Source organism: Fusarium odoratissimum (genome assembly GCF_000260195.1).
Source record: "Fusarium odoratissimum NRRL 54006 unplaced genomic scaffold supercont1.1, whole genome shotgun sequence".
Lineage (NCBI taxonomy): Eukaryota > Fungi > Ascomycota > Sordariomycetes > Hypocreales > Nectriaceae > Fusarium > Fusarium odoratissimum.
Window position 1 is genome coordinate 4,174,334 of NW_022158687.1, and position 16,844 is coordinate 4,191,177.

General features: G+C 49.1%; 3 protein-coding genes across 11 annotated transcripts; 2 read left to right on the forward strand and 1 right to left on the reverse strand.

Moving 5' to 3' along the window:
* Window positions 1-10: 10 nt before the first annotated feature.
* FOIG_01462 (uncharacterized protein) lies at window positions 11-4,084 on the forward strand. 5 transcript variants are annotated; one of them, XM_031198355.1, is made up of 4 exons: window positions 202-254; window positions 310-1,482; window positions 1,535-3,418; window positions 3,502-3,885. In XM_031198355.1, the coding sequence occupies exons 2-3, from the start codon at window positions 983-985 to the stop codon at window positions 3,327-3,329; spliced, it is 2,295 nt and encodes a 764-aa protein (XP_031074122.1). In that variant the 5' UTR covers window positions 202-254; window positions 310-982; the 3' UTR covers window positions 3,330-3,418; window positions 3,502-3,885. The 5 variants fall into 5 exon arrangements, with proteins under 5 accessions (XP_031074119.1, XP_031074120.1, XP_031074118.1 ...); XM_031198352.1 differs by having other exon boundaries at window positions 11-1,482; window positions 3,502-4,084; XM_031198353.1 differs by having other exon boundaries at window positions 11-1,482; window positions 1,535-3,455; window positions 3,507-3,885.
* Window positions 4,085-5,859: 1,775 nt separating this feature from the next.
* On the reverse strand, window positions 5,860-9,612 carry FOIG_01463 (uncharacterized protein). 5 transcript variants are annotated; one of them, XM_031198359.1, is made up of 4 exons: window positions 8,749-9,612; window positions 8,526-8,689; window positions 7,854-8,358; window positions 5,860-7,802 (listed from the first exon to the last, which is right to left on the reverse strand). In XM_031198359.1, the coding sequence occupies exons 3-4, from the start codon at window positions 8,037-8,039 to the stop codon at window positions 6,807-6,809; spliced, it is 1,182 nt and encodes a 393-aa protein (XP_031074126.1). In that variant the 5' UTR covers window positions 8,040-8,358; window positions 8,526-8,689; window positions 8,749-9,612; the 3' UTR covers window positions 5,860-6,806. The 5 variants fall into 5 exon arrangements, with proteins under 5 accessions (XP_031074126.1, XP_031074127.1, XP_031074124.1 ...); XM_031198360.1 differs by having other exon boundaries at window positions 5,860-8,358; XM_031198357.1 differs by having other exon boundaries at window positions 7,854-8,689.
* Window positions 9,613-15,452: 5,840 nt separating this feature from the next.
* On the forward strand, window positions 15,453-15,662 carry FOIG_01464 (uncharacterized protein; the record flags this gene model as incomplete). The annotated part of the gene is made up of 1 exon (XM_031198361.1): window positions 15,453-15,662. The coding sequence occupies one exon, from the start codon at window positions 15,453-15,455 to the stop codon at window positions 15,660-15,662; it is 210 nt and encodes a 69-aa protein (XP_031074128.1).
* Window positions 15,663-16,844: the final 1,182 nt, after the last annotated feature.

Here is a 16,844-nt window from a genome sequence, read left to right on the forward strand (position 1 = left end):
AAAAAAAGCTGTCAAAACGCCGCCAAGAGGCTACAAAGTTGTGGCTTTCTTCAACGTTGAAGATCGAGATACGTCGTCTTATCATCACGTGAAGACCTGGGCCCATGTCTCTGACAGAAATCTGATTGGCCCAAAAATATTTGACATTCAATCCGCCCGCTCCAAATGCTCCGGAAGACCCATTCGCAGCGCGACCATCAACTCCAGCATCATCACCGTCACGCAAACTGCACCACCGTTCAATCGCAACATCGGTACTTGCTCGCTTCAGCTTCCGGCCTGTGCATCGCCTATTACTTACCGTTTCAGGATGGGTATGCCGCTCACCATTTCTTATCTCCCTTGATCTATATAGAGCAAGGCCCACCGACCAAGACCACAGGCTGCCTTCCAGCCTTTTCCTTCAGACTACATAACTTGGGCAGACGCGCTGCGCAACTCCCACTGCTTAAGGCATCACTACGCGAGCTCCGTACACGAAGATAGAGCAAACGAGTGGCTGTCCTTAGACTTCAGTCCCGCGCCCGCGCATCTGCTCCATAATCATATCTTTAAGGCTGTGCCTTTTCACCAACAATTACGTTTGACTGTGGCTTTTGCGACAGCTTTTCGCATTTACCTTCCAAGGCCCTCTCGTGATTCATACCTGCTCCCTCGAAACCGTCCAACACTCTCCCTTATCACAACCCGAACACGGCCGAGCAAAAGATAAGTCGTTGACCGCTTACTACGGACGACGTTGCGCACACGCAATTACAGGAGTCTTAATAAAAATCACAATTACTCTCTGGGTTATCGTCCCCAAAGTACACATTGCGTGAAATCGATTTCGATCAAGGCGACGAGGCGAACTGGTCCCAAGGCGGCCAACATCAGCAGTCTCAAACCCATACCCGACTAGATTAGGCATCGATCGCGCCAATCCACACAAATTTAATCTCACCGCTTCTGAAGAAGCCCCGATTGAGCCAGAACCATTTTCATGTCAGCGCCCAACCCAAGGAAACGAGCAGCACCAGGAGCGTCCCCAATGATGCCCATACCGCAGCAAATGCAGCCACAGTACAACGCGGGGAACCCGGCTGGCGACCAGGTGATGCGTTGGAATGGAATGGGCGACCCTTCGAGCTTCATGAACGGTGCTGATGGTATCATGGATGGGAATGCTCATGTTGGGAACTCATTTGGTCTGGTTCCGGCACAGCCACAATATGCTCAGCCTGTGTCGACGCCATCGAACACGCTTGCTCGACGGCAAATGAATCGCGCGCTTGTTCCGACCAATGCCCGACCCTATGATGGAGCAGTAGAACCATGGGGAAACTTTGTTGGCGATGATAATGCTTTGCTTCAACAAAACCCCTCCGAAAACTTGAATGAGCAAGACAATGTTGAGATATTAGAGGAGATGGCCCAGAAGGCCAAGAGAGAGGCGCAAGCAAAGCGCAAGCAGATTCCCCCTTTCGTGCAAAAGTTGAGCAGGTAGGTTTCTCCATCAGCATGAGATCGAAGAGACAAACTAACCATGTCAAAGTTTCCTAGAAGAGCGCAAGAACGAAGATTTGATTCGATGGTCAGAAAAGGGAGATTCGTTCATTGTGCTTGATGAGGATGAGTTTGCGAAGACTCTGATTCCAGAACTATTCAAACACAACAACTACGCATCCTTTGTTCGGCAGCTCAACATGTATGGCTTCCACAAACGCGTGGGTCTGTCGGACAACTCAATGCGAGCCAGTGAGCGCAAGAATAAGAGTCCTAGCGAGTACTCAAACCCATATTTCCGACGCGGACATCCAAATCTCCTGTGGCTCATCAATAAACCCAAGAGTGGAAGCAAAGCAAAGAAGGGTGCCAAGGGTGCTGAGATCGATAACGACAGTGAGGATGAGGGGGCAACCGAGGAGATCCTCGCCTCTGGACTGGGAGCCTCTGCAGCCCAGGCTCCTCGATCATTACCCGCTGGTGATTCTCAGCCCATACCAAAGAAAGAGATGACTCTCGTTCGAGAAGAATTGAGCAAAGTCCGAGAACAACAGAAATTAATTCTCGGGGCCATCAATCGATTACAAAGAAACAACAACGATCTTTATCAACAGGCGGTCATGTTCCAGAATCAGCATGACCGCCATCAGAATTCTATCAACGCCATTCTCAACTTTCTTGCCAATGTCTTTCGAAAAACATTGGAGGATCAGGGCAACTCACAGAATGTAAACGATATCATTTCGAGTATGCTCACGAACCAGAATCAGCAGTCCGCCCAGCATGGCAGCGTGGTTGACCTGGGAGACTTCATCCAACAAATGGATCCTTCATCATACGGCACACCTCATAAGAAGGCTCGTGGCCTGCTACCCCCTATCCCCAACCAGAACCGCGCCCAATCAGTTAGATCGCCTACCCCAAACAGGTCAACACTCGGCAATTCAACTTACCAAACTGTCAACCACCACAACCCTGAGATGGGCCATGTCACAGAACTCCAAGAGAATTCACCTAGCGACACAAATTCCCCCAGTCTCCGTCAGGAACTAGAGGCAAACCCTCATGAGCAGATGTTGAAGATGATCAACGAACACAACGCAACCAACAATCATGGCCTAGATCTGCCAGAGGCTGCCGAGCTTGTGGCGAACGCCCCCAACACATTGAGCAATGCACAGCGAAGCAAGCTGGTGAATTTCATGGCTGGCCAGTCCTCCTCTGCTCCATCTGCCAGGTCGACTCCCGCCCCAACCCCAGTCTCTGCCACACCGGCACCTGCTGCTGCTCAAATACCTACGTCAAGTGCCCACATGGCCATGCCTACTATGCCTACCTCAACCTCCGTCTCACCCCCACCCATTGAGTCCAACCCACCTCCTTCGCTTTCCCCTATCATGGGACCTCCCATGGCACCGCCATCCTTGAACGAGATCAACACCAACCAGTTGGATCTAGATCAACTTCAGCGTCTTCAAAGCGAGCAAGATGCAAAGATTAGCGAACTTGGTAGCATACTTGGACCACTGAGTCCTTCCGGGCATGTACCTGGTCTGGGTGATAACGAGGCGTACTTCGATCCTCAATCAGCAGATTTCGATCAGTTTTTTGACAGCAACGCTTTATTTGGCGATGGGCAGTACAACACTGATGGCACTGATTTCAACTTTGGCCTTGATACAGACCCGAGCCACCAGAATCCGTCACTACATACGGGACATCCCCTGCACCATGTGAGCCACCACAATACTCCGAGTCCCGCAGGTACAGAAGAAATTTCCCGCAATGACCTGCGGCTAGACAGCACACCCGATCGAGGAATTAAGCGACAACGCGTGGGCTAGCACTCTGCTGAGGAGTCCATCAAGCTTCACACAAGACCGGGAATTGTGTTCTCGCCGGGAAAAAGGCCGGGTTAATTTGGCCCTTAATTGTATTTATTCCCAACACATACCTATCTCCTCACCTGGGTGGGTATTACCCTGCAGTGTTGACTAACAATCATTCTGAACAAAGAACAGCAACAAAAGGCTCAATAGAGCCGAAACAAAAACAGGTTTGCTTTAGACATCAAAATATTCGCTGTTATCTTAGGAGCGAAAAGAACATACTTATAGAATCCATGGACGAGCATGGAGGTATTGAGTTAGTTATTCGGTTGGATTGATATGGGGGGCAGTTGGCGCGCTTTCATGATATGATGTTTGATCGATTGAGCACGGTTAATAGTCCTTTTTTAATCGACCACTTCTCAAATATACGTCGCTGTGACTCATGGCTAGGTGAACTCATCCTAACCTTCGATCATTGGCCTTATAATGAATGTGTTGCGGATTGCCCTGTTTCCCTATCAGTTTGTCCAAATCGACCTCGGAGTTTTCAGGTCATCGTGGTCCGCCGTCCGCATTCTAGAGAAGAGGAATAGGTGATACCTTCGTAATTTCCAACCATAAGTTCAGCCTATGTCTTATCGTAATACTCCTAGGCATATGATGATACTGCCGTAAGAACCCTAAGCTCATGACGATGTGGTTATAATCTACTAAGTTTCACATCACTGCCGTTGAGAATGTATTAAGATGCTGCCGTGGCGGGTATGTACAACGGAGTGCGATTGTAATAGACGAATACTGGCCCCCGGCAATCCTTCCAAACCCCATGAAGGAAATCGCTGAATTCGAGAAGCGATGATTTTGCAGCCTTGTGTCCTTCTCTGTCGCTTCTTTGCTCATAATTGATTACCTTTCGACAAGTGCTGAAGTCTCAGACAGGCGATATGGGATTGCCTTGTTCAGAATGAGATACTATAGCATTAAACCCGTAGGTACTAGTCTGCATGCAATTATGTTTCCTACTCTGAACGTAAATCAATCGTACATGAAATAGCCTCATGGTGATTGAAGAGTGGTTCGGCTATGCCAACCTGATGAACCCTCTACGTGATATGCACAAGCGACTCCAGCGAATCAGAGGCTAGAACAAATTTGTGTAACTGAAGCCTCAACAGCCACAAGTCATGTGGCTCACACTTGTGGCGAGCTTTGACTATCTACACCCCTCCCAATATACACTATCCAGTCTCAAGAATGATTCATCTTCACAAGATGTGAAAAGACGGTGTAAGGCGCGCGGATGTTGTTTGTTTTTGCGACATATCGCGTCTGTCGTGATCTTTTAATTTCCGTCTCGTCACGGGCTCTCAATGCGCCAGTCACCTCCATGTCGGGTGGAGACGCAATTTGCCATATCACCCTCGGCCGAGTCAACTATCGCTACCCTACATGAGGATGCGGGTTTATGTTCGCCTCGTCAATGCGGCGAATAGATTTACACGTGACTCCTTTTCAGAGTCTTCTGCTTGTATCTGTGCTCTATTTGTTTGTTGTTTTCCTGTTTGTTCTTTGAGTCTTCGCGGTAATTATAGTGGTGTTCGATGTTGTAGAGAAGGGTCATCCCGTCCTGCCATTTCATACCCGTACACCATTTAGATAACACTTACAGCGGGATCTGAGCATTGATCTCTGCCTAGCTTAAGGATGTGCCCTAGAGAACAGACGGAGCACGAACATCTGCGATTGGCAAATTTCATCTTCGATGTAAGGATCTATGAAGCAAGGAATTGCGAGTCAATTCTGTCTTGGAATGGCACCGAACAATACCCTACAGCATATCATCTCCAACCAAAAGTCCATATCAACCAACATAGACAGCGCGGCAATAGTCAAGCTGTAGTTAAAAACCCCCCCATTAGTCGTAACTCATAAGACATACACAGAACTACCGCCGCGAGACCCGTAATCCAGGATGTCGGTCCTGGAATGCTCGCTGCCAGCTGGAACTCTGCAATGCAATACCCGACACCACACCTTAACACAACTCAGGAATGGAAACTATTCAGTCCGACACAGAATGACACAACGAGATATGATTCAATAGACTTTTTATCAAAATTAAAGAATCAGCCCTGCATGAGGGTGCGCGGCCAATAGGAGTCTGCGCATCTTCAACTCCCAACCTGCAGCGTCCAGGGGTAGCATGAACCTGGCCAATCCCAGCCACTATTAACTATAAACCTTAAGAAACATCCCTTAAGACAACACCACTATGCTAATAATATGCCCTACATCAGTAGTCCCATGCATATGCGTCTCCTAGTCAGGGGCTCACCATATTGCGCTGGTTGGGAGAATGAGCCGACTAGCTGGTGTCTTTTTGTTTTCCGTTAAAGATGCGAAATTAAAATCTCTCCACAGTGGGAAATTTCCTGACGTCAAGCTCCCAACCTCCGCTCCATCCATCGACGATCTAGATCGTTCAGCTAGAATTCGAAGACAGATTCAGAGACAGACAAAAGACGCGGCTGAACCAGAAACACCGGTATGACGGCTGGGCTTAAGCCTTTAGAAGGCCAAATGAAACAATCGATCGCAGTGTTGAATAATCACCGAGTACCACCGGAATGAGAAATGAATACGATTTGGAACAGTTCAAGTTAAAGAATTTTTACTTCTTTTTTTGTGCCTGTTTTACGTACAACTACCTATACACAGGACGGGGGGCCTGAAGAAAGGAACTAGCCTGACTTCGTAGATCCAACCAAAGGCACGATTAATGCCAAAATCCTCCCCCAGGACAACGTTTGTTGTGCATGCCAATGGCTTCCCAACTATGTATCGCCATCCCATCCACCTTTGAAAGAATTATGCAGACGTAGTGCTGCTGTCGTGAAGAGTAGGCCGCCTCATCGTACCAGACCGAGGTCAGACACCATCGTCCCTGTTTTAATAAAGCTGGTCGGTCCATAACCGCCTATGTCCCAAAATCCGGGGGGTATCCTTTTTATCCACCGCGAGGGACCTGTGTTGGTGCATTCTCGGTCTTCTTTTTACTTCTTCCGTCTCGAGGTTAGCCAGGCTCCTCATGCGTAATCTATGTCGTCAACCAGTTTTACCCGAACGGTGACCTGTCGTTGGTCCTCTTGGGGGTATGCGGATTCCTTCCACACCGGGAGAGCAAGTCGTATGGAACCTGAAAAAAAAAAGATGCATAAAGTTGCTAAAAATGAAAAAAGGGTATGATCCGCGTGTTCCTTTTTTTGGTGCCGCTAGACTTGATATTGAGGAGAAAATGTTGAATCGCAAGGAAATTGAAAGCAGTCGCTAAATGCCAAAACATATGTGAAAGATCATTCTGTTGTGCGACCATGCAATGATTTCGAACAAGTAATAGAATGTTGGAAAGATAGTGTAGAAGCCACGATGATGTACATGTGTGAACGTCGAAGGTCGAATCGTCGATTCAATATCTTGTCATGAAGAGCATTATTGGTTCATGCCATGCTGGTTAACGTATCCGACGTATTGGTGTTGACCATATACTGCCGCATGGTGTGGAGGTGTTGGTGTGACCGGGCATCGAGGAGGTAAGCCGTGAGACTCCTTTGCCATGTTGTGGTTGCCAATCAAGGAGTTACCGTCAGGGGTGATCGGGGGTGTTAGGTAACCATCGAACCCCATCGCGCTGTGTCCTTTTTGGGGAGTGCTGTAGATGTTGCTCGTGTGCTTGTTGATGGGTTCGGCTAGGGGAGTAGCTGGGTTAGCAGCTCGACGGGCGATCGCAGCTTGCTCAGCCATGAACTCGGCCAGCTTCTGCGACACCCGAGAAAAACCTGTTGTCGAGTACTTGCGCGCAAGTGTAGGCGAGGGTTGATGAAGGTGATGCGACAATGTGATCAAGGTAACGTTCTCTGTCTGGTCCCAACCTCCATCGTTAACTTCAGAGCGGCCGAGGATAGCTCGTGCGAGAGCCAGAGATGAGCGAGCCATAACGGAAGGTTTGGTGGAAACGAAATCGCGATGGTACAAGGCAATCTCACACAGATAGGCGGCCATGTGCGCAACCTCCTGGTCGTCACCCTCCTCTGCCACCATTAGTTGCGAAAAGAAGTCGACGGTGGGGTGGCCAATGATCCAATCGAGGGTGTTGAGGACATGCATCTCCATTTGTGTGAACATGCCAGCATCATAGAGTCCGCAGCACATGTTGTTGAGTTCGTGAATCTGAGGAACGCGGTCCTTCTTGTCACCATACTTCGCAGCGATGAGTAGCGCAGCGCATCCAACCAGCTGGTAGTGTTGCTTATACACCACTCGCTTGGAGCAGTATCGATCGAGGAGGTTAACAGTGAGGAAGAGAGTCTCGGGGAGGAGGCCGAAGGCAGCATGGGCCTCGATGAGGAAGTCGATCAAGTAAGGTCGCATGAACCACTGAATCTCGCGTTGCATATCGATGAGGGAAGCATCTGGTAGAGTCTCATCCTAAACATTGTCAGCAGATGAGACGTGGTAGACGTCAATGTGGCAACATACCTCCATTTGTCGCATATGCTGCATGATATCCTCGAGGTACTCATCGCCTGCTAATCGTGATAGCTCAACGCCAATGATGTCTTGCCGTTGACGGGCCATCATTCGTGCTGCTTCTTGGGCTGTGATTCTGTGATGAGGTTCTTCAGACTCCACGAAGTAAGAGTCGTCATGTTGAGAGTACGCCATATTGGGTGGTAGGTGATGGGTTTCTCAGATGGGCGGTGACGGGGCAGAATAGTGTCTGTGGCTTGGTGTCAAAGGAGAGACTGTTGGTTCGCCAGGAATCTTGTGGTCGGAAATTCGCAAAAGAGAGAGTGACTTCGGCTGCAAAAAGGAGTGATGCGAAGCCGATTAATTAGGTTATTAAGATATTAAAGAACGTGGATGAAAATGGTGAAAAGAGTGACCGTGGCTGGTAACGAGACCAGGAGCATGTAGATAGTGGAGTTTGGAAGAAAAGGGATTGGAAAGGGGGCCGTTTAAAGACGAGATCGACTCAAGGGCTCTAATGTGGTATGTGCGTCAGTATCAAGTTTAATACTAGCCGAATCTCGATTTTGCCAAACTCGTGACTCGCTGAAGGTATTACACCGCGAAATGTAGGCAACTATCCCTTGGTCGATAGTCAAGCTGGCACGAGTATGGTATCGAGGGGAGAGGGGGGAGTCTTACAGCCACACGTCGGGGAGATGGGCAAAGCTCGTTGAGATGAGACAGTCCCTGAATCGAGCAGGAATAACGAGCTAACGTCTCCCACTGGGCAAATTTCAAGGAGAAAAAGCGTGGTGGTTGTGGTGAGGAGAGCGGTATGCGGGAGTTGAACACTCGGCATGCAGCTATACGGAAATTAGATATGACATGTCCCCAGCGCCGTGCAGCAACGGCAATGACATACCTTTCCTACGCTCGTGAACGCTTCTGATGGTTCGATTATCGAGTCAGAACGACAGCGATGTAACCGAACAGGTCGCGATTAATCAAATCACTTCTGTGTGTGTGTGTGTGTGTGGATGGTTCGGAATTCTCTAGGGTGCTGCGGGATTGAGAGTTGAATAACTCGCAATCGTCACTTTGACCTAGCTTTTTCCTGTAGTCCAAGGGATACCCAGAATTGATTGGCGACTAGTCTTCAGTTCTATGACTAGTTTCGGGAAGGGTTGAGAGTGGTCGCTGTCGAATTGAACTGAATTGAATCAAGGGAGCGGGCTCGTTGATGCGAGGCTTCGTCGGCGGCGGGAGCGGGAGCGTTGGCGTTGGCGAGGGAGTGGATTGAGATTGGAGACTGGAATTCCTGGTGGATGAACCGAGGAATTTTACAGAGTCGAAGGAGAAGCTGGAGGGAAAAATTACAGAGGGCGAAGTGGAAGTAGAAAAGCGAAATACCAGTAAAGGTCTCTTTGATTCACTTTTCCAGTCCGGCCTGTTTCTGGTCCTAGTCTCACAGCCTTGGTGGTTCCTGTCCTTTAACAGGGCGGGATGGGGGGCTTTTTGAGGGAGAGATGTCGAGCGAAAGCCCTGGGAGTCAAGTTGAGAATTCTCCTCGTCTCAAGCGTCTTCAGGCCTGCTGTGTTCGGGTCAGGAGAGGAAGACGGAATGAGAGAATGAGGGAATCAACAAAACGAGAGGAGGAAGGGGAGGAGGGAGGATGAAGAGGTAGGAGGAGGATGGAGAAGAAGGAAAAGGACTGGGTGACAGGTACGCGAGTAGAGTAGGTAGTTTTAACCAACTGTAATGCAGCGAGAGGAGAGAGATCCATGGTTTGTATGGGTGGATGGCTCCATCCAATCCATCCATGGCATGGCCTAAAGTAAGCTAGCTAACTTGCCAGGGGCGTGAGGTGTAAATGCAGATGCAGGCGGAGTGTGAGTGCGAGGTCTAGGAGGTGTGCTGGGATCTTGGGTGTGTGAGATGGGGGATGTGTCCTGTCCTGTCCTGTGCTCTGTGCTCTGCCTTAGTCTAATTCGTTACTGCATTGCATGCACCCGTCCGTCCTTGCTTCAACATTGATGAATGCACTGCTAATAAGCGACTTCTCTTATCCTCAATATTCCAATCTCTGTCTCTTTCGCAAGACCTCAATTGCTACCTTAATACCGACCTGCCCTGTTTTCATGGCCACCTATCGTACCGCTTGCGGGGACGCTGACCAGGTACCGGTTTGCTGGGCAACAGGTGGTGCAGGTACCTAAACCGGCCCCTGCTAGGAGGCCACCAGGAGTTGCCCACCTAAGCTCGGGTCGCGCGCCCACCAAAGCGAACGCCAATCCTGGCAGTTTGAAGTTTGGGAGAGGAAAAAGGAAGCTTCCATTCGATTTGCTTTTACAGATCCATCAAATCTACCAATAAAGAATTCTCATTTGTGCTTTTCACATTTTCCTCAAGGGAATGTTCATCAGTGACTCCCCTTTTACGACTCTTGTAGCATAAATACATACATAGTATTTCACAAATTAACTTAATACTTAATGAAATGCCCCTTCTCTTTTTTTGCGGGCGGACTTACGCTACTTTGACCTCACCACTCTGACCATCGCGCACCTAATTCAAGGCACGCTCTTTCGGAGGCTGGGTCCAAACTCAGGTAGCTTCTGCTTGGGGCTTTGAGAGCAGAACGGGATTGGGTGTGAGTGGACCGCAGCATAACGCAACTCTGCACAGCACAACACAATACAGCACAAGAAACCGGAGGACGACATGGGGTGTGCAAGGTATAGTGCAGCAACTTTTGGCGGACGCTAGCACTCACTTGGGGCTTTGTTAGAAGCGTGGTGAAGCGTGTATCAAGCGTGTGAGCCTGCGCTGGGCCTGTCGACTTGTGCCAATTGTGTCGTGTCGTAGCGTGTTCTGTCTCTCGGCTGGGGAAATACGGCGTGGGCTTGAGGCAGGGATCCGCGAATGGAGACGGGCGTGTGAGACCGCATGTAAGAAAAAAAGGTATCAAAAATGTGAAAGTGAAAGTGAAGGTGAGAGTCAAGAAAAAAAAAAAAGGCTGATTGAAGATGACCGCGTCAAGGCTAGGAGAAATGATGCCGAGAAAGAACTTTGTGATCCGGCCCGAGGTATTAATGATGCTCATAGATCGGATTGATCATGAATGGTTTACCTTGACCTGATTCAATAATACGTAGATGGCAAACATGGAGAGACATATATCTGATACAGAACAGAAATAATGACTACTAGTAGTTCGATTAAAGCAATCATGAATTATATGTTGAATCGACCTTGCCGTGGAATGAGAGGTGTCTTCAAAATGAAGAAGAGAGCCTCAATGTTTTGGTAGCATGATGCACTCGGCCGAATCTATTTATTTGTTGACTGCTTCCAAGTTTTGACAAGACATTTATTATTATATACTTCAATAACGCAGTCCTCTCTCATGCGGCCACGACAGTTTGTTTGTTTAGAACTTCTGCTCATGGCCGCTTCACGGCCTCGTTGAGCAGGGCCACAGCCGGCCCATTGTCCTTGTTTATAAGCATTGTACGTCCATTCAATGGCCGAGTAACCTATTAAGGAGCACTACACAGGCTCACCACAGCGAGTCGGCAGACACTAGCTGTAAAGAACCGTCACCTTTGCATGCACCACCTAGTCTTTATCATGGCAACCAAGACATTTGGAAGATCTCGACGACACGCTCAAGACCGAGTTGAGGGTGCCCGCCATGACCGCGGCCTCTGGCCGACTGAAACAATCGTCATATTGAGTCAAAGTCAATGCGCTTGATTGACAGTGAGGTGACAGTGATATACAGGCTACTGAGCTTGGTGTAAACGAAACAGAAATCATGAGATATTGTCACTATTGCACCAATTCCACGATAAGGTGATGGCCAGGGGCCTGTTTGAGAGGCCCCAATAATAGCAAATCCATCTGTCAGAACATCGTCCCTGTTGCTCGGGTTGCGAATGCAATGCTTGTCTAAACCTTCAAAAGCATGGATTCCCTTACAGTGATAGTGTCATGAACATATAAAAAAAAAGGTCCGGTCAACAGTGGACGCTTCTGCACTCTAACGGGGTTCCGAGCTGCCCGTAACTTAGCCAACATCCCACACTCGTCATCACTACGGACGGAATAAGCTCCCGTTGGACACGACTGACTGTTCCGTAGAAAAGAGTCGACTCGGCTGGACTCGCCGTTGCCCGGCGCAGCAAATGCGTGTGCAAGTTGAGGTTAGGTTAGCCCATGAACCACTTGCTGCGCTTGCTTCACAAGCCCACAAGCTACTGTGCAGCTCCGGCGGGAGCGTGAAGCCATCGCGTCCCGTCTCGTCTCGTCTTCCTCGACAACCGTGTCGTTCCTAGGTACGGGTCCATACCGACGCGGCACCTGCGCGACGAGACTTGGACAGAGACTAATACGATTAACTCGAGTCTTGCCTGGATCCTGACTTTCATCTCAATCAGCCCAGTTTCCCATCTCGGCGACCAAAGGGAGTTTTCTGTGGGTTTGGGGCGTTGTCAGCCAGAAAAGCCTGGGCCTATGACAATCACTGAAGTGCTCTGATGGACTGAAAAGCCCTCGTGCTGTAGGAACCACCAGTAGTTATCCGTTGCTCGCGTTGCTTTCAGGTATTATCGACTCTTACATCGTCCCCCGGACCAATCAATTGGCCGCATCGGGCTTCTGCATCTCAACTAACCATGCATGTAATTGAGTGCTCGAGCATCAATGTCATTCTCAGTCTCCCTCACATCCAAAGCTGTCACCCAATCCCCACAGCGTGCGATCTATACTTTGACTTTCCAATATATCCACTGGACTACAGGTCGCTAGACAAACCTTGGACCAGATGAGAGGCTCGCATAGCTCTCACTTGATTGGCTTCAGCTTTTTGCCTCTTGTGTTAACTCAACTTATGCTGTGCTGTGTAGCTGTCATTTGTACATGATTGTCAGCTCTCTAGCTGTAAACGTCAAACTGCCACTGCCACTGTATCTGTACGTAGCATGGTGTTCGTTCATCGGCGCGGTCCTCTCCTCGCGTTGCCTAGCCTAGCTCAGGGGTGACGGGCCGGCTGTGGTACAGTACCAAAAGTCGTGAGACGCTGTCAGCGTTCTGCCCTGCTAGAACCCTTGAATGCTATGGTTTTGGGAACACAGCACGGAGCAGCATCTGCAGTAGGTTGCTCTGCGTATAATGCCAAGCCCGCTTTGCTCCTCGGGCGTATCGTAATTCGCTGACCCGTAGAAAGTTTGCTCAACCGGACATGTCCCCGCTTTGACGACGCTATTCACAAATCTGACACTATTCACATATCCGTACATAAACACAAATCATATCAAAGCCAGGTTTTCTCCTGCATGTCATTGTTCGACAGCTTCAACTAAAAGCAGCTTCCCTTGAATGAGTTGTCAGTCTCACCTTCAGCCTCATCTCCCTGTTCTAGACATGATCTCGCTCGATACTATTCTAAGCATCGGAACTCAAATCCGTGCCAGGTGCCACTTTGATAAAGCGAGATCGCTATCATGTCGCAAACAAATTTATTCGCCCGATACGTATCTGGTTGGATCTCATACGCATCAGACCCATCTCATAGACGATCTCTGTTTCCTCATCCCCGTCCATGTAAGGCGGGTATATGGAACTGTTGGTAAAAGGAGGTGCTTGGCGATACTGTGCAGGTAATAAAACATGATGAATACGGAGTATTGTAACAAGATATTCCATGCAATGGCTGCATGGAAACCGACGCTACTGCTAACTCACTCAGACGTCCCGCCCATATCAACAGTCGTTATAACGCTGTAAGTGGCATCCGATAGGCGCAGTATTTTTTGTTGGTTATTATAGATTGAAATCTGCTGCTGTGTCACATCACACCTCATGGCATCACCAACAGATTGATTGTCTCGCCATGGATCAGACTCCTCCTAACAAATCTAATTCAAGGCTAGTACAGCTTCACCGATATTTGCGCTCATCTTGCCTGTCTTGTACGTGCCCGTCAGCGGGCTCAGTTCGTAATAAGTCGCCCGATGCTCATTTCCATCCCATGCCGCCTCTTCAATTCGCTGCTGCAAGGGAAGCCGAGAAAAAATTGGCCCTCTCCACAGCGCACGAGAGCGTCTCCACGCCGAAAAGGAACATGCTTGTATAAATGGCACGCATAAGACGTCAAACGGGCACAAGCACAAGAAACACTTTGTGAAGATAATGACGTAGATATGGTGTTGGTATACATTAGCCCGCCTGTGCAAGTGTTGGTTACTACTCCGTACAATGGGACAAAAGTCTGATGAGCTTCTCGAGTTGCCTAGTCGACAAGCGAAATGGATTGACTTCAGATAGTGATTGAAATCCCAACGAGTCAGGGTCTTTGAAGAATGGAGAAATACTCTCCGTCGATGCCATCATAGGAATGTTCTTTCGATTCGGGGTCCAACACCCGTTCCATTTGTCCCTATGGTATCTAAGAATGTCGCCGCCTCGTTATAAGTCATAGCAACGTCCGTGAAACATTGCTTCAGCCGCTTGTGCTTGGTGGCACTCAAACCACGGCTTCCGTCCAAGTTGTCACAAAAATCCAGTTTGGCTAGGCATCAGCTGGAGGAGAACATACTCCTGTTGACCTCAAGTCTCACCAAATCAGGAGCATTGCTCGCGCGGGGGATGTGGTTAGGCGTGAGATCGTCCAAAACCTCCACAATCCGCTCTCACGACAACTACACCAGGCACACGATCAAGGCACCAGGTCTAGTTCCAGGTTCAGGCACAGGCACAGGCACAGACAGACACGCCGAGAGCACACGACCATATGAGGAAGCAAAACTCGCGAATGGGCCCGAAAGCCGGAAAGTATCACATACACGTCTGCTCAGGACGAGACCTGCACCCCTTTATTAACCCGTCCATCTCGCGCTCACGTTATTAACGCGCCCGCGTCAAATGGCGACGCAGTTTCTGAGAGCCAATGAGACGGTGCAGACGCGCATTTCATGAGACTCTGCAGTCAGCGCATCTTAGGCCGGACCCAGGTGGCTGGGGCGAACGGGAGAGCTTGGAAAAGGAAACCTAAAGTTGAAGGGCGAGCTAGGTTTAGCGTCAAGAGCCCTGCACAGCTGCACGAATTGACAAAAAACTTCAAAGTGCAACGGGCACAGTTGGATCGACAGTATCTGACATGTAACCTGCAACTGAAGCAAGGCAGAGACAGTGATTGAGTCAAGGTAAGGGCGATGGTGTCGGTGCTGGAAATGAGGCTTTCCAGGCCATCGTCAGTTTCTGAGGCCGATCAGACAGGCAATATCCTGATCGAACTTTGATCTCATGCGAAGCTTTCTTTTCTTTTTCTTTTTTCCTTGGGGGTTTCTGTCACCACTTCTTTTCTCACTTCTCACATGCGCCAACTTGATGCCAGTGAGGGGGTAGCCCCAGGAACTCCGGCCAGGATCCCCTGGCTGTTCCCGACGTGGAGGGTCAAGATATCCAGATCTGACTGTGAACCATGACCAAAGGTGTGCCACCTGTAGATCTTCTAGCTTCTGGGTCTGCCATACCTCATTCGTTTATTTCTTGATCATGATTCTTTGATAGGAATTGACCCATGTGACACGCGATTCGTATGGTCAAGAGGCTGGTTTAACTATCATGGCGTGCCTCCCTAGGGTCCGAGAGTTTGATCGTGGTGATCTTGGTTTTGCTCTTGACTCTGATGGATCAAGACTGATGGGAGTGGTATCCGTAATTCAGTATGGTTTAAACTCTCTACTGTTTAGCTGCCCAGAGATGAGCACTTGGCCTCAGAAACCCCTCACGCCAGGAACAGCAACTCCGGAGAAGGAGGACACAGGTCCGTAAAGGTGATTGCATTGAATAGTTTTGGCTGAAATTGTTGCCCGCTTGGCAATATCTCAAATGTTTCCTCCGCAATTGCTGAGATATCTAACTGCGACAGTTCAGTGCCCAATTTCGGACCACCAACCAAAAGACAAAACAAAGGAGGCCTGAACAAAGACCGGCATAGGTAAGCCACGTCTCGCGGGCGCGGCATGAGCCACTTCTCCCTGCCGATCCTCAAGGGGGAACAGATGATATTGAGGCTGCTGGTGGCTTTGCGTGTCCCTGAATTTCAACAACAAACCGCTAGGTAGAGTTGTCTCGACCACGGTCCTTGAGACGTGCCAGATTCGCGACTGACGGTCTTTCGAAAGTTAACCTAGTGCTTTGGTCGGTATCCGTACGCTACTGGCTGTGATCCGACTTACCCATGTCCCAGCAAAGTGGCTGACTTATCGTTCAAGGTGCATCAGTGGTCTGACTAAATTCAATATTTCGTCTTCAATCCACAGCTAGAAGCAAGGCAAATGTCAAAACGCCAACAAAACTTTGAGCTCTGTTCTCTGAACTCATATTTCCCCATCATTTCCCTACCTCCACGATGCAGGTTTCAACTCTCCCTCACATTTGACCTTGAAAATGCCAAAATGTGACGTAGGATCTTAGCTTCAGCAGTGGAGAAGGGCAAGCTATCAATGGAGCAGGCGTGGAACCTAGTGCGATTGAGCCTTGAAACTTTGCCATTTAAAGTCTAGAAAGCTTGAAACTAGTCTCTGCCCCGCATTCACTCTCCGAGTTCCCAATTCAGGGATCACCCAAATTCGGAAGAGTCTTTTGCAGAGCAGAACCAAGATCCGATATTTGCTGTACAGTTGCTTCTCGAGAAGCGGCAGTCTCTACAGAGATGAGACATTGACTAGAATCTGTTTCGGACCCTTCTATTATCGATCTAGGTCTCGAATTCCGCTCTGCTAAAACCGATTGGTCTTGTTCATATTCCCGTGAGACTGTGGAAATGAAAAAAGAACAGAGCCGCAATCTTCTCAGGAGGACTTGTCTAGTCAAAGTAACACACACGAGTAACCTCGGTGGTGTGAGGTGGTTGCGCCGGTTTCCATTTTTACACTACTGGCGACTCCAATTAGATCCTTAGCACCACGGGTAACGAGTCCCAAAGGACGGCACGCCTGCAGCAGGCTTGCA